This window comes from Acanthopagrus latus, chromosome 4, assembly GCF_904848185.1.
Source record: "Acanthopagrus latus isolate v.2019 chromosome 4, fAcaLat1.1, whole genome shotgun sequence".
In the NCBI taxonomy this organism is placed as follows: domain Eukaryota; kingdom Metazoa; phylum Chordata; class Actinopteri; order Spariformes; family Sparidae; genus Acanthopagrus; species Acanthopagrus latus.
In genome coordinates, this window is record NC_051042.1 from 8,190,913 (window position 1) to 8,209,292 (window position 18,380).

Consider the following 18,380-nt stretch of genomic DNA (forward strand, 5'->3'; position numbering starts at 1 on the left):
TTGAGCACACGCTCAACGGATTGACTAGTTCGGACTAGCTACCAGAGGAAACGGATGTCAACATACCAGTATGTGGCTACTTGCACAAACACACTGTTTTAACTACTTTTTTATTCATTTTGAGTCATACACGCTACAGTGCAGTGTTGTAAGGTGTCTGCTGATGTTGCATGACTTTTGGGGTGAGATGTGGAGCATGTTAAGAAGCTTAAAACACAGTGTAAAGTTCTGACCCTATGCTGTTAGCTGTCAATGCTAACGCTCCGTTCACAGAGCCCTGTAATGGTTGGACCAAATGTGTTCACGTCTTCAGCACTGGCAAGTCAAGGGTAGCTTGAGCAATGAAGCTGCATGTTTAAATTGACCAAAGTTTTCCTTTAATTGACTGATTATTTAGACCAGGCAGACCCCATTGGAAGCAGTTCCTGTGTGATCCTTTAAAGTGATCCCCCATGCTGATGGAAAGTCAGGTAAAGTTTTGTTTTAAAATGTCAAAATGAATTGATTTGTAAAGATGTTATTTATAAATCATATCTAATCGAATATATTTAAATCATCCAAAATCACAGTCTCATTGCCTCAGTGGGCTCTACAATCTGTAAAGTGAACAACATCCTCTGTTCTTACATCCTTAGTTTGAGTGAGGGAAACTTTCAATGATGAAACAAAGAAAATCTTTTAGCAGGGGTAAAAGATGGAAGAAACCTCAGGGAGATTAACAGAGGAGCAATCCCTCTCCGAGAACAGACAGGCATGTAATAGATGCCACAGTACAACAAAATTACAGATTTACAGAATTCACTGAACATCTGATACAAGTAAATTATTCAAAATATATTTGAGGAATGTGGCTCCAGTAGGATGACTGTGCAGCCTAAGGCATCACCAAGCCAAGCCACACAACCGCCACTCCTCCATGGGGACCTGGATGTGGACAGGCCACACAAATTAATACCCCTGAAACCCAGTTCATACAGGTTGCACGCTGACCCTTTTGGCTTAGCACCTCCAGTGAGGATTTCATCTAAAACAGGGTGAAAATTTCATCTTTCTAAGTTTCAGTTTGGGATTTTGGATTCTTAGATTATACTGTACAAGCTGCATGGAGCCATTTCATGATTTAGTTGTTGTTTTTAAATCCCCAGCTACGGTTGTTTCCAAGGATACTGCATGTATCTGCAAACAATACTGTTTGTAGACTACTAAACCTCATTCAACATTCCATCTGCATGGCAGTGAGTAGATGGTTACTGAATTTTCATTTTTGGCTGAACTTACCCTTAAATTTTGAGTGTAAACTGTTCTGCATCTGATTATTTTTTAAATTTTCACCATATTTTCTGTATTCTCCATAATAAAACAGCCCATGCACACTTAGCAACAGTGAGTTTACCTTTAAAACCACCAGAACATCACTGACACCATCTACAGAGCATCAGTGACATCAGTGAAGTGAGATGTCTGCACAGAGTCCAAAGCTATGAAAAGACAACACCCACCCAGACACAGTCTGTTCATCCTGCTGCCATCTGACAAAAGATACAGAAGTAGCTGCCGCTGTGCCACCAGACTACAGAGCAGACTCACTCCCCATGCTGTGAGATTCCTGGACTCATCTTCCCCTGTCTACTACAGAAATATTTTTTCTTGTGGAAGGGAGTACAGCTTACAACCCTGTTGTAGAATGACAAATAAATGTACCTTAAACTAACTTACATGGCCCCAGAAGTGCTGTGTGATATTTGAATTTTTTTTATGACTATACAACATGCTGGAACAAAAGTGAACGAAAAGTGAGTGTAAGACCTGAAAAAATATAACATTTTCCAAATGAGCGTCTTACAATGAGCATAAGGGTTAGGGTTAGTACAGGTGTGGTTTTTATACCCAGATTTACTTTACAGTGAACATTGCTCCATTTAACACATTTCCCAGATAGCAAAATTTGATTGTATCAACATTGAGATATTGTCAGGCTGAAGCTTGTAATCAACATTGATGTCAGATATTGAAATAAACATTGAAAGTTCTCGCTATGATCAACATTGAAATAATGTTGAATGTCCAATCAGTTCTGACAATGAATCAACCTTGATTCAACTATGATTTGATCAACATTGACATAACATGAAATGGCCAATCAATTCTGACAATGAATCAACCTTTATTCTATGATATGATCGACATTGAAAGAATGTAGAATTAAATCAACATTAATTCATCTATATACATGCATTGCATTATACATTGAAACAGGGTTATTTTTAAAGGGGCATTTCAACACTTTTCAACCTTTCTTTGTGTCACTCCCTCAAGGAAATACATGGGACAACGATACTTCAGTAACAGATGACTTTATTCCACTCCTTCATCATAAACCTTCCTTCGTCGAACTGTTAAATGCAAAGTGTATCATTTTAAGACAAAATTTGTGTGTGACAGAAATACAGAATATAACCACATATGCACGATACAACATGACAGAAATAAACGTACCTCGCTGGCTGCACACAACCGAGAGGGAACGAGTATACTTCAGAAATATTTTGAGCAGTAAATACCTCTGCAAACTTAAGGTTAAAACTTATTTTTGGAGGCTTGCACACTTCTCCTGCTTTATAACCTTCTTGTTCACTCTTTTCTTCCTGAGTGACGTATCGTGATCAAATTCGTTCTACTTGCAACTCAGGTTGAAAACAAGTTCTTACTCATTCTAAAATTATTATCCATGAAAATGAACAGAACAAAAATAAAATATATAACAAATCATTAAATGATTACATGAATAATATTAGTGGCAGTTAAATTTTGTATGTTTTAATATGCCTCATTAAAAGCCCCATTAGATTATTTTAATTCTTTTTAAGAAACCAAGGTTGAGAACAGCTGCTTTACTGCATGTTCATGAACAAAACCCCCCTAACAAAACAGACCATTATTCAATAAGTTATTTATTATATATTCAAAAGCAATTACGCTTTTGTACTTTTTTTTTTTAGCACACACCTTTTCATCTTTCATCAGGTTTCCTGCCTGGCTTAGGTGGAGAATTATCTATTTGCCCTGAAAATCCAGGGGACACAAACATTACAAATAGGACCCCAGTTCAATATGAACTGAACATAAGAGCACAGTAGCTTTAAAGCAGGCATGTCCAAACTATTCTATAAAGGGCTGGTGTGGCTGCAGGTTTTCTCTTCAACCAAGCAGCAGCACACCAGACCTGAACCATTTAATCAACTTATCTCAGTCTTCAGAAACTTGATTGTTCAAACTGTGTGCTCTTGACTGGTTGGAACAAAAACCTGCAGCCACAGCGTTCACACTGGTTCGGTTCTCCAATAATACAGCCCCGATACTACCTCCATAGGTGGATCAGGGCCAGAGTGAAATTTCACCCCTCACTGCCTCCGATAGATTCACACTGAGATGAAGGTGGAATTGGTGTACTAAAGCCACACCCAAAAGCCAGTGTGAATGTGGCTTTTGTTGATTAATTGTAGAGCATTTCAACATTGAAAATTCATCATCTGTACTACACTGATCCAACAACAGTTTTTCAAATGTTGAAATGTTAACTGTGATTAAACATTGCATCAACATATATTTTTCAACCTCAAACAAAAATAACCAGTCTGACCAAAATCCAACATTGAATTAATGTCTTTTGCTATCTGGGTTGCGGCATGCTGCTTTCGATAACATAATTGCAGATCTCTGAGAAGGTAATGCTGTACCTGGTGGGTGAAGACACTGTATGTATGCTGTGATGGGACAGGGTAGTGGGGATATTCAAATGATCAGTCAGTGACGTTGGAAACCGATGCCAAATATGACTTGCTCATCTGGAAACTGCAGGGATACACTGTGAGAAATCTGTGTCTCACTCAGAAATGCACAGATGGTCTTTTTTTCCTTTTTTTTTCAACATTTATATGAGTGTGGCAGCACCATAGACCCAAAATAACACCAGATCCCAGAAAAGGTGAGTTTTTCATAGTATGGGACCTTTAAGACCTGTACCCAGACTTCATAGAAACTGCAAGACTGGCTGTGATTATCAGAGTTCATCACTGGATGAAGGCAGTGGAGAGGTAAACCATTAAGCCACCTCTGATGGCTGGAGACCCAACAGAGGTGTTTGCAGTTTGCTGTTTGCAATCCAATAATAGACATGGATCAAAAGAAGCAAAACAATATGGAATATCACCTCATACCTCTTTGCTCACTACATACAGATAAAATACAGCTTAGAATTTTTTTTTTTATACAAAAATGCCTTGAGAAGCAGGTAGTCATTCGTTATCGTATCAGCTGAAAAAGAAACATAGTGTGCAGACTAATTGTGTTGCATGTAAAGTTTAAAACAAATAATCACTTCTAAATGTGCACAATACAAAAAAATTACAGTTATCTGTGAGGAGAATTCACTTCATTGCAGAGGCCAACACCATGGTCCTCGGCTTTTGCGATGAATTGAATTCTCCTCACAGATTACTGTTGTAGAGCATAGATTTTTTTTTTGGCTTGGACTCATATGGGATGTGTCAGTGACTTTGTACTCCACGCCAGAATGAAAAGAATGTCCATTATTTGCTTGTGGATTGTGTTAGTTTATTGTCATCTAGAATGGCACCAAATAGAGTGCATTTATCCACCAAGGCCCTCTAGTTCTCTTTAATTCAATTTACTCTCATCTAATATCAAATAAAACATATTCAAATCCACTTGGTCCAGATTAATATGTGGATCTGCATCAAGTTAAGCCTGCTGACATTCCAACTGACCAACAAACAAACTGAAAAGGGCAAAAAACAAAACAAAAGGCTCCTTGGGGTGGTGAAAGTCTGAATATAAACTGGTAATAAATCTACTTCTAAACTGCATGGTGCAAAAGTTGTACCAAAACCCATATAGCAGGCCCTCACTGCCTTTGGCATTTTAAATGTGAAACAAACTCTTACAGGGAGCAACTTCATGGCTTAGTAAAATACTTTAGTATATCATGGTGCTCAATTTCAACTGACTAGGGAGAGTTCTAATTTCTTGAGTTCTCTACAAAGCTGTGTTAATAATGTCACTTGAAGAAACAGGGAAGACTTGTAAGAAAGACTTAATGATGTCCATTATACTGTGGGTTAGGGTTAGGGGTTAGGGTTCATACATGGAGCCAATAGAAAATGTTGTACATTAAGGAAATGCAAGGCAAGTTTATTTCTTACAGCACACAAGGCAACTCAAACTATTTTAATGGGGTATAAAAATTCTATTAAAATAAATTAAAAATTGCATTTAAAATACAAAAAATAGGAAGCAATCAAGAAACAAAACATTAAATCAGTAAAATATTAAAAGGTAAGAGCCCCCATTTCATACACACTGCAAGAGCTTATGCAGCGATGCAGCCAACCAATAAAACTCTGAGACTTAAATTTCCCTTTGTGGGATCAATAATTGTCTAATTGCCTGTTGGACCATATGTGAGTACGTGCCTTTGCTTTCTAAAATTAGTTTCTTATTCTGAGCATACTGTCTGTGGCTATTGTATTTGGAGTAATTAAATAATTCCTGTAAGTAAGTAAGTAGTTACTGTGGATGTGGTTGGGATTCTCTGGGATTACTAGGTGACTGTGGTTTTCCTCCCTCTCTGACTTTGTGAGAAAAGAAGGGCTGAGCTCAGAGATTTCCGCTTTTCACTTTTAACTGCTGCGGGTTAGTCACATTACTACCACAATCATGAGGGTTCAAATAAAAGGCATGGGAAAGTCAAGTTAGCAGGTGCAGAGGAGGGCTACAATTACATATGATCAGGATCAGAATCAGAGTTCCTTCATTAGTCCCACAAACGGGGAAACTGGTGTGTCATGGCAACCAGAGGACAGTTCAATTTCACAGTAGACAATAATAATAATAAAAAATAAACTATTTGATAAAAAGCTAAGAAATAGAAATAAACACGTATATATGTACAAATATAAACAGTGTAATTAATAGTGTATTGTGGCAGTGTATTGTTATTGATAAATAATGAAAATGGTTATGTAAATTGCCTAGTGGCTTATGTATGGAGTTTTTATTGCACAGAGCAGGGTGCAGTGCTGTTTGCAGATTCTGACAGCAGCAGGAAGAAAGGACTGTGAAACTTCCCCTTCACACACAGGTGTATCAGTCTATCACTGAAGGAGCTGCCCACTGCTGTGATAGTGAGCTGCAGGGGGTTGGACTCCTTCACCAGCAGCGATCACAGCTTGTCCATCATCCTGCTCTCTCCCACCACCTGCACTGGGAGGGCATCCCAGGATGGAGGTAGCCTTCTTGATAAGTTTATCAAGTCTCCTCCTGCCTGCTGCCAAGATGATGCTGCCCCAGCAGACTACTCAGAAATAGGTAAGTTTATCAAGTCTCTTCCTGTTTGTTTGTTGATATGGGTATGGTGGAGTTGGTATGATTACATTTGCTGTTAAATGTATTAACATTATACAAATTATTTTGTAATTTTATTTATTTATTTATTTATTTATTTATTTATTTATTTAATCTATATATCTTTTAGATGTAGTACAAGTGAACGTACATATACAACATGGCACAAGATGAGACAGGTGACACTAATAACAAAGAAACACAAAAACAAACCAAAAATAAATTATAATAATAATAGGAAAGAAGAGAATGCTTCCAAGTCAATGGTGAAGGGTAAATCTTTCAATTAAAAACAGAGTAGAAAGAGTTGCCAAAATTGCACCTCTTCTGTTGCCTGATTAACACGAATACAGACACACTATTGTTAACAATGACATGAAAATGGTTGGAATACAATGTTCTGGATGTCTCTCTCTCTCCCTCTCTTTTTTAACTTGGGCAACAGTTTTATTTTGAAAATATTTAACCGGACGTTTTACTTGTTATCGGACACTTGAAGCTCGCTTTACAACTGTGCCCAGCTTGCATCTACAGTGAAAACACACAGGTAAACGCTTCAGCTATATGAAAAACACATCTGCTGTGTTGGTATTGTATAGTGCTGATTTTATATCATTTCAAAGCAGAGTATCACGTACCACTATAAACTTAGGCGTGCAGCTTTTACATTCACTATTAAACATTTAGTATTTGCCGAAGTAAAGTTGACTTGTAGTGTTAGTCAGCAGGGCTAGCCGCCGACTAGCTGTTAGCACAGGATTAGCATGGCTAACAATAGCAAACCAATGTTAGCTGACCTGAGAAAGCTTAACCACAACCAGCTGCGTTCTTTACAACCCAAACACCTGACAGAATAGATGCACGGCATATGTTAACGGAAGTCAACAGTTAGAGGGATAAATACTAATATGCCTTTGCGTTTGGCTATGTAACGTTAGCTAACGTTAGCTAACACGAACAGAAACCGTACGCGCCGTTCTGTCCTGTGCCGATGGGACGTCATACCACACTCCCTGTAAAATGTAGGAGGTTTACGGTTTTCTCATTAATATGCAGTACCACATTGCTGATACACTTCCTTTCAAGCTTTTAAAATGAATATGTACGCGTTTTTCGATTCGGCTAAGGCATTATATTTAAGTTGGCGCGGAATTCTGCGTATTTTCATCTATCTGGAGTTGAGTAAAGGTAGACAACTTAAATTATTGCTAACAAAGGTCAACAGAAAAGTCCGTCAGTGGAGGTCAGACGTACGCCGGCGTAGCTATTTCAGAGGATATAGGTTACATGAACGCTTTCTTTCGGTTCGTTTGTCCTAAAGCATTCTTCATATTCAGTAAATAACATGACGGCTAACGTTATAGCTGCCAAGTTACATGCTTTGCGTGTTTGTCAGTCGATGGTAATGCATCTGCTGTGAAGGTAGCTCTGATAATGCAAGACCTGTTGGGGATTGTGTTTCTTCGACTCGAAAGAGTCCACAATAAATGCAGCGTTCAATACAATCACATGGCGTAGTACCACAGTCAACGGCAACACTGACATGACGTTACACCAGTTTTTGACAGGATGAGTTACAGTAACGTTAGTGATTTAAAAGGTTAACATTGGTCCTTTTGTCATCTTGCATCATAGACTGTAAAAATCCGACAAGCTGAGCTAGCTTAACTGCCATCAACTTGTAATGGTTACCTGTCTTTTGTTAAACCCCTATCTCATAAGGTTATGTAAGTTAGCTATAGCCTGGTGTTAAAGGTGCGATCTTTGAGCCGTTGAAATCATTTCATGTGATTGTGGATGCGAGAGTGCTAAATTAACAGTTAACTATCTTGCTTACATTAATGCACCTGCAAGGATTAAAAAGTAAACGTGTTTGTGGGCCTGAGAAGCCTGACAAGCTTGGTCCTGTCGCAGCTGTACACACTGGTTGACTTTTGCCGCTTGGTTAAGTCTTAATTATCTCAATGGGGTATAGTCAAATGACAATAGCCACAAATGACTTAAATGGGCTGGGCAAGCTTTTGGAGGGGTTTCATATTTGATAATGTTGAAATGGCTTCCTGTAATAGGAATCTAATGTAACTTCAGCCCTGCTGTTGTGTGTGTGTGTGTGTATATGAGTGTGTGTGTGTATATGTGTGTGATTCTTCTTGCTGTAATTCATCTCTGTATTGTGTCGGCATCTTCAAATGACCTCGTCAGTCTCAGAGCCTGTCCACACCAGCCCATGCAATTTTGCAACCGTGAAGTTATGTTCCTGGTTAGAGGTTGTTATCTAGCTAGAGTAAACGTTTGCTTGATAGGCTAAAATGAACCTGACAAAGTTGTTGTTGTTTATTGGCTTGCTGTCAGCTGTGTTCGGCTGTCATGTCCAGCTGCTCAACCTAATGCAACAACGGTGGCGCCTAGATGAGCAACGAAGGAGACTGCTCCTCTTGCTAGCGACCCCAACTACAACTTTCTCAAGGAGACAGCAGAGACCTTTCCGGTGTCAGTGGAAGTTCTGGACGAGGCTAAGTCGGACCTCTGCCTGTTGGGATAATTTAGAAAATAATGAAAAGTTTATTGGTTAAAACAGCCTTCCCATTTTACCTTACATCACCACCTATTGCTGTGGCATATGTATTACACATATATTGCATCATTTGGTGGCGGATTTTACGGTTGCGTGTGTACATAGTTATTCTCTGTAATTTTTATTACACCACTCGTGTGGACACAGAATTTTATTTAACAAATCCTTGGTTGCAAAATAACCTGGTCTTGTGTGGACAAGGCCTCAGAGGCTGTGTTCAGTCTCAGTAAGGTGTTCAGCTGTGTTCACTCTCAGACTGCTAAACCAGTTTTAGTTTAACCCTGTTGTCTGTGGTGATTCCCTTGTGATCCCAATGTCTTGATCCAGGCAAACTCTTGTGTGACTGGGTCTTGAGCTAATTGAGCCATGAGCTAATTAGCCAAAGGTAGCTAGTTACAGCCAAGCGTAGCTAATAAAGCAACAAGGTGCACTGGTGATATGCTCCCTCCTGTACTTTTGAAGCTACCTTCAAAATTCAAATAGCACCTTCAAGGCAAGTTTTTGAAATACAGTCTCAAATTAGATTACTGACTGACTGAAACCCAAATCCAATCTGATATGTGAAGATTGTTTGCCCAGTTGTCATTTTACTGATCACTGGCTACACTGTCTCTTTCGGTCTTCGCACTAAGTGTTGAAGATCTGCTTGGAATACACAAGTACAGAGGAGGCAGAGTAAGTGAGGGAGAGGATAAGAAAATTTAATTCTGAATTGTCATGGTACAATCTCACTTATGTTTTCTAACAATGTTGGTTTACTGTGAATTTCTAGCTTGTGATCAGGACTAATGGAGACAACGGAAGTTTGTGAGATTGATGTGGCCACCAGAAGAATAGTGGGAGGTAGTTATTCTCCTCCAAACCTGGACAGTCCAGGACAGGTAAACACTATCAACATGTTTTGTTGATGTTCTCTGCTGTTCTTCATTTTTTCATTAAATAAAAGCAAGCAAGCATGCTCAATATGTTAAATGTTCTCTAAACACATTCAGATGTAAGAATTTTGCTGGTTAAGTCAGGAATTGTTTGATAACAAATCTGACCAGACATTTTAGTACTTCTCAGTTGTTGATACTCTGTGCTTTGAACAGAAGTTTACACTCATCATTATAAACTATTTTTGTATGCATACAATGAAAAGCTAAATGTTCCTGGTATGCTTATTATTACACAAGAGTTTTGACTTGTTTTGACTGACAGAAATTTCTGTAGTTACCAGTTTTCAATCCTGCTATTCATACATCTTTACCAGAAAAGTACTGAGGTGAGATACCCATCCCTACAGCAGCACAGAGTTTACAAAAGTCATCTGCCTGAAACCTCAGACCTATTGGCAAATTGAGGGTGGCAAAAGTAAGATAGAGGTATGCAGTGAGTAACATTTCCCTGCAGAATCCTGTAGCATCGCACTGAATCCCTGCCCTGTTAAGAGCTTATTGAATCTGTTATTTAGTCACTTGGGTTTGTGTTATCAGGAGGAGGTTGCAGAGTTTGGTTTGGGTCTGTGCTGTGCTGAGGAGGAGAGGGGAGAGACTCCAGGCAGAGAGGACAGTCCCAGTGACCTAGGGGAGGCAGAGCTTGACCCCGGAGGAGATCCCAAGACTGGAGAGGACAAGACTTTTGGTAGGAACAGTAAAATGTTAACATGTCAAACTGACAACATCAATCTTACCAAGTCAGAACTGCATTGAATGGATCATACATCAGCCATTATTGAACCAATAATGATGTTTGCAGTTAGTGTTGTTCCAATTTCAGAATGCTGAAATTCAAAGTGCAGTCGTAGGCAACTGGATGTGTTTCAATTTCTTGAAGACAATTCAACTCTCATCCAAGAGGCTTTATCAGTTCTAACTAACTGGAGGAGTGTTGTAGGCTTTTAAGCTCTGTGTCGGAGTGTCCTTCCAGAGTCGTTAAGGATGACCATGAAACTCAGAGCTCACAAGTGTCTTCTACAAACTGAAACACATCCATATGCCTATAATATAGCACTAGCATCCAAATCTAAGTGTTAAATCTAAATATTACATCTAAATCTAAATGTCAAATCTGAATATTACATCTAAGTCTTAATGTTAAATCTAAATGTTCACCTGACCACAAAACTCCCCTCCAGAAGATTTTTTTGTTCGTCCACGTTATCAAAACAGTCGGGAGTACTGAGCTCTTTGGACTTGCTTGTAGAGCCTGACTGATAAAGGATTTTTAAGCGGGATACCGATACTGATAAATATTTGGTGATTAAAAAATCCGATATTCCGATGTATTGGCTGATATTTAAAAAAAAAAAATCCAGAAACACGTAACAAAACAAATATATATATATATATATATATATATATATATATATATATATATATATATATATATATATATATATATATATATATATATAAAATAATGCAGTTTAAAATATACTTGTTTGTTTTATTGTCATAACAGAACAGAGGAACATCAAAATATATTACAGGGTTTGTGGCATTCTAAACACGAGTGTTACCATCAGGGATGTTGTAGAGCAGGGGTGCCCACTTTTTTTTAGCTTGCACACTACTTTCAAAATGACCAGAATGATCTACGTATATAACAAATACTAAACATCTGTTTATTTATACACACACTGAGTATACTTTATATAACACAATGCATAGCTGATATTGAGAGAGTAATGTAACCCTTGGTTGGTATTGCACATAAAAACTGACAGCAGTAATGCACATAGGTGACAAACAGCCACCAGTACTGCACACAGTTTCCACACTGGGTGCTGGTGGTTTTCTGCACAGTTTTTGAATGCCTGAAAAATGTCCTCTCCCCGCATGCGTTCCTTCATGAGCAGTAATGTTAATAGCTCCACTTTTGCAGTCATATCTGTAAACACCATCTGAAGAAAAATGCGCAACTGGGCTGTATCGTTGGTGTCTGTCGACTTGTCTAACTGCAGTGAGAAATACTCGTAGTCTGCGATGTCTCTCCGAAGCTGCTGTGTCAAATCCTTGGCCATTACCTCACAGCGCTGTGTAACTGTACTTCTTGATAACGCTGAGGCTATGGTGGAGAGAGGACCAATGTAATAATGATGGACAGCCCACAGAGTATTGAGTACCTCAGTTTGACAGTTAGCGTTTCTAGGGGAACAGCTGATCGACGAGGCTAACAGCTTATCAGCGGGGTTAACAGCTAATCAGTGGAGAAGAGTGAGTTCACGGAGCCAGTTGTTCAGGTGGGCAGCCTTCAAAATTAGTAGCACAGCCCCAGAGCTTGTAGGGGACAACTTGGCTTCCTTTTTCCAACAGAAAAAAACAGTTTTGTAACGGATTGAGAAGTGGCGATATTCACGCCAGCATCCTCTCGCAAGATAGAGTGACTCACCTGTAGCAATGCTTCGGTGTCAGCCTTTGCTTGTGACTTCCACTGTGTGGAAAACGACAGCTGTCCGATTGACTTTGATTTCAGTTCCCTCACCTTTGTCTTTCTCAGCTCGCTCTTTGGGGGGAAGTCAGTCAGTGCGTTTACATGACACTTCACCCTCTGGGGTCGGGGGTATAATTGGCCGTTTTTGAGTATTTTTGATTTTACTGTTATATTTCACCTTAAACTATTTACCTTGCCTTGTTTGGTGTCATTTTTTTCAGCACAACCTCACATGTGTGACTGTACAGTTATTTATTCATTTTGACATATTATATTAACAATATGGACCTAAAATCACAAAAAAACATGAAATTCGAGTAGGAAAAAGTTGCAGCTATTTACATTTAAATGCAAGCAATGCCTCAGACTCTGGTCTGCCTGAGCTCCTCCTTGTTTTGACTCATTAAACAAAAAACAACTACACTAAACACACTACACTAAACACTATATAACACACTAATTATACACTCCAAACACGCTAGATGTCACAAATCTCTCAACTCTCAAAACTCGCTTTCTCTATTGCTGCCTCTGTGACCGGCCCTGCTGCTTTCACTTTTCCGCCCCGTCACTCCCACCTGTCCCTCAGCAACCAAATCACGTGACTTGTCATGTGATTTTGTAATTGGCTGGTGTGGTTCCTTTTTCCACCAATAGGAAAATGATGCTTTTGCTTTCAAACACTTCCTGTTTATGGACACTTTCGTGAGGAAAGCCCAATTTTACTGTCTCTCCCTGCACCAAATGCACAGCAAACGTGACTGTGACATCAGCGAAAAAACGTGCCGTACATAATATATGGTAAATCCGGTTTTACTTGGCCTATCAACACGATTTAAAAACTTATATATAGTTTGAAGGCTGCTCAAACCCATAAAGTCAGAGCCGAGACTCACAGAGGCTCCGTCTCACTGCTGCGTCATCTTAAATTGGTCATGTGATTTCGATGTGCCGGCATGTGAATCGACTCCAGAGGGTTAAGAAAACCGAATTACATGGTTAGTCTGACTATGATCGGATCCTTAAGATGCATGTATACACCTTGGTCTAACTAAAATCGGACCAGATCAGATTTCTCATAGTCGAATTAAAGCACCCAGATTACGCCGTCTATCTTGAATGCCGAGGCAGCTGGTGACTTAAAGAGGTCAGCCGGAGGTGTTTCTGTTACCACTAGTTGAAATGGGTACAGCGCCACCTAGCGTACCGGGGTATGACATGCACTGGCCCAGTGATCCGATTTTCTCACTGGCATGTATACTCTGATAATTGCAGTTGTCTGATTGAGTGGCATAGTCTTTGGCTGTAATCTGACTAAGCTGTGCATGTAAACGCACTGACTGTCATACGTTTTACAAACAATTTGAAAGTGCCTCTCAACATTCCCCTTCTTCAGAATAGTGACGGAAGTTAGACAAATCAGACAAATGCACTTTTTTTTTATATCCGTTCTTTTGTTGATATCAATTGAAGCCGCCCACCAGGACTTTTAGCTCGCTTGTGTTTTGCATTAGCTTGCGCTTTTGCACATGCATGATGACCCATGACCCGTAACCTGTGACATGTGACCCATACAAGAAGAGATCTCAGACTGGTTGTCCTGTACGTCAATCAGGTGGTATAGACCCGACCTGTTGTAGAGTGCCCTCTGGTGGACACCAACACATAGTTGGAGGGTGTTTCGTTTCGTCTATTCATTTATCGGCCATTACAAATGCAGATACCAATAGTTTGGAAAATGCCTAATATTGGCCGATGATATCAGCCCACTGATAAATCGGTCGGGCTCTACTTTCTTATTGTGATTTTTGTGGCCCCTGGGAAAAAACGTTTAGATATAGGAAGGAGAAAATGCTATCACTACATCTTTACCTGCAGTATTATGTAAACCATATCTCAACAGGCCTACAAAGTAGAGTAGTACTTGTTTGGCGGATTATACCAAACAAGGACCTCAGCTCCTTTTTATTGATTTTTCATTGAAAACAATCACAAATTAACATGTAGAAACGTGTATAAGAACGAAAAGAGGACACATGTGGCAGGGAGTTCAATTATAATTGAACACACAAAACACATGGTGTAAGGATAAGGCACGGTGCCCCTCACTCAGCTCAACAGAAATTCATAAATGTATCAGATATGTATCGCTGCACCAGTGCTGTAAAGTGAAGATGTCTCTGTAAACTTTTTTTCTCATATTTTTTATGTTCCAGGGAAGGAGGTTGTTCTTTTGATGCAAGCCCTAAACTCCCTTGCCACTCCTGAGGAGAAACTGGCTGCTTTGTGCAAGAAGTATGCAGACCTGGTAAGCAGAACTTGTGGATATCTTCATTTGAACAGCTGTAGCAGTTGTAACCAAATGAAACTGTTTCCTCAGAAATTCATTATATGGATTAAAATAGTGATAAAAATAATTCTTGGCTGTCTTTGACCGTCAGTATTTAGTGTCTCCTAGCAAGCATGTTGACAGCTTTTGTGTAGACTGAAGTAATGTCTACCCACTACTCACTGGTTATGTCTAAGGCACTGTGTGTGAGCAGCACTAGTGCATCAAAACTCTTGCCTTTAACCCCTTCGCACCCACCTTTGTTGGTAATTTTCGCCTAATTAGAATACCGAAATGGAAAAGCTTATAACACAACAACTACAAGTCCCCGATGGATGTATGATACTTCACTTGAAAGCTGAGTACCTAGCATGTACCATACACACAACCTAAATGACATCAGTTCAAACATGGCTCTAAAACATTTTTTTTTCTTTGAAAAAAATAGGTCATTTTTGAATAACAATAACTCAGATGTGCTTTAGGTAAGGCATATGGCAATATACCACATACCTTCTACATCTTGTCAACTACACCTGCATGAAATTTCAGACTTCTAGGCCTAACCTTATGGGAGTTATGGAGTTTTTAGTTTGTGGTGTCACTGGCGTCCACAAACCTCTCCAAAATGTCTCCAAATGGCCAAATTGTGCCAAATGCTTTTTCTCACTTCTGTGACACTGGAAACATTACTGAAGCATTTTGGTGACTATAAAGCTTTCCTCCATGATTCAAAACATAATTTTTTCACACATTCATTTGATGGGTGGTCGGAGGGGTTTCCACACACTTCTAGGTGGCCATATTGAGATATTGTCATGCGACAAGACACTACAGAATAGTAAGCGTTATACAAAAATGACATACTGAAGTGAATTTCAAACAAGGATTTTATTATCTTTCAATATACTAGTACTGTATGTACGCAGTGGGGGAGGTAGCACTGGTGGATGCAGAGGAGGATCGTTGGCACTTCTGATGACCGCCTTCAGCAGGAGAGGGGGTTGGGCGTCTGACTGCCTCACTCTCAGGCTCCCAATCCACGTCACTGTCTTCAGACTGTGACCTACAAAACACAATGCAATGCACAAATGTTAATAATGAAAAAATATAATGAAAAAATATATAAATGCAATTCAATAGGATGCTATTTACATAGGAAATAAATAAACACAGATATATATATATATATATATATATATATATATATATATATATATATATATATATATATATATATATATATATATATTACATATTACACAAAGACATCAGGAAAAGTAACCGTACATAAACAGAATAACTGAATTGGGGGAATATTCCCAGTGTCTGGTCAGTGAAAAAGATCTAGTTCTATTTGTTTACAAGCTTGAAAAAAAAAAAAATCTAAATAAAAAGGAATTAGAGGCTCAAAGAGAATTACATCATAGAACAGAATTACAAGGATTACATAGCTTTGGTTGAGTAGTTGAGGCTAGCTAGGCTAATTAGCCCCTGGGGCCCTAACCATTTAGTGTCATTTATGAAATGCTGATGTATACTGTACTGTTTACTGTAAGCATAAGAACCCCTTCCCACTAACTTTCATTCAAATTTCACTCATGGCTAAATAAATAAATCAAACATCATCAAAGATAACGGTACTCACCGATCTAAGATGTCGTCGAGGCCCTTAGCAAACATCTCCTCTCTCTCAGAGCCCTACTCACTGTCTACAGTTTCATCAGATGATGCCATGATCCATTCCAGGTCTTCTTCTCGGATATATTTAGTGTTTTTTGCGGATTTCGCCATTGTAAACTGTGAAAACTGCCGTCAAAAAAAATTTAAATGCCCGGTGCGAGTGCGTCTGCTGCGTAAAGTTAGCCCGCTAGCTGCCAGACGCAGCGATATTCCTCGGCTTGTACAAAACGGACCTGGGCACGCCTACCATCGTTGGAAAGGTAAAATAATTGGCTAGAAGCCTGAGTGATTGACATGTTGATAGCCAAAACGCTATCCCCGTACTAAGGCGGCAAAAAACAGTAAACAAAGCCGATTGGCCCTTTAAACAAGGGGCGCTCCATGTACTTCACGGGCTGTGCTGGGGTGAAAACTGAACAGAGAAAGATGGGGACACTTTTATTTTGTAGCCAGCAAAGTGATGAAAACAAGCACACCCAACAACACAATACAGGAACTAGAGAAAATAAAGATACGGCCGGCGAAGTCTGGATTTTATGTGACAAACAAAGTTGGTAGACGGTAAACAAATGGACTTTATAGGACGATATTCACAAGCTGGAATAATTTTATGAAAAACCATTGTGATGCTTTTCATCAGTGTATTCTTACGGACAACTGGAATATAAATAATTGAGGATCGGACACATATTACGGCTTTATGGCCGCGTCAAAGGTAGGGAGTCGCCATGCGTTTCTTGTATCTCACGTTTACCATGCTGGTAAATATCAATGATTTATGGTTTAGTGCTCATGATTTCTGCAAAATCAACTGGATGAATGAATTGCTGAGATTCTACCCTTTCCAACAATGTATAGTATGTCCGTAATGATGAAAGTTGAAGCGAGATACGTCACTGCGCAGTGTAGAAAACAGTCAGTTATCTGAAATCGCCCGCCGGCGGGCGGGTGGGTGCGTAGAGGTTAATGTTGGTGCCCATGTTGACACCTAACCCAAGATGGGTATAGGACCACTTTAGTGGTCAGGATCTACAAGAAAGCAGAATATTTCTAACATCGTAGTTTTTGTTCTTTTATTTTGTATTTAGTTCCATATTAACATAGTAATACAAAAATGCAACAGTTTGTGTATTTTTTTTATATGATTTAGTTTTTTACCTTTAGTACAGATTTTTTTTGGCTACTCTCAAATAACTTATTTATACGTTACTCTGAACTAGCCAATGGAATACATTTGTACATTACTTCTTTCCATACAACTGGCAGCACTGCTCATACTTTTTTCAGAATCAGTATTCCTTTACTGTCCCACAAATAGGGAAATTTGTTTGCCACACCCAAAGGACAGCACTATTTACAAAAAAACAATAACAATAGTAAAAAAAGTAAATTGATGATGAAATTGATTAATGAATACAGGTATTTATAAAAATTGTCCAGATAGTGCAAACTAAAAATGATAAATGAGTTATGTATGCTACTGGGAGCAGTGCTGATTGTAGAGTTTGACATCAGCAGGAAGGAAGGGCCTGCGATAGTAATTGACCCCTATTAGAGTATAGATTCTCTCAAGAGAGGCTGGCCAAGCCTGAGCCTGACCCTGACTGCAGGCTGGGTCGGGTCGATATTTCCCTCCACTATCCTTGGGCCGGGTCGGATCGGGCGCTTAATCAAGCATCTGTATTTTTAATAACTCAAAATAATGACTGTATTTCCAGCTACAAAATGTGCATCTCTCTCCACCCCCCATGTTTTTTGAGTCGCTGCATGGTCACACGTGAGTGAGTTGACCTCATGCTGAAAACGTGACTTGTTGCACACGTGACATCACTCCCTGAGACGCAAGAAGAAAGCAAAAATATATATTTTTTTAATAAGGAAAATGACAAAAATAATTATAACGCACAGTGAATTGAATAAGTTCCTTAATCTGATTACTGGTTTGGAAATATTAAC

At 39.1% G+C, this 18,380-nt stretch overlaps 1 protein-coding gene across 6 annotated transcripts in view; it reads left to right on the forward strand.

Annotated features, from left to right (window-relative positions):
- Nucleotides 1-6,821: 6,821 nt before the first annotated feature.
- The window catches only part of txlng (taxilin gamma), a 37,026-nt gene continuing 25,467 nt past the window's right edge, over nt 6,822-18,380 (forward strand). Inside the window, exons 1-5 of one of the 6 annotated variants that reach the window (XM_037094637.1) lie at nt 6,980-7,445; nt 9,631-9,673; nt 9,771-9,879; nt 10,474-10,621; nt 14,629-14,720. In XM_037094637.1, coding sequence (XP_036950532.1) covers nt 9,787-9,879; nt 10,474-10,621; nt 14,629-14,720 — 333 coding nt within the window. In that variant the 5' untranslated portion in view covers nt 6,980-7,445; nt 9,631-9,673; nt 9,771-9,786. The other 5 variants (XM_037094635.1, XM_037094640.1, XM_037094638.1 and 2 more) reach the window with 5 other exon arrangements.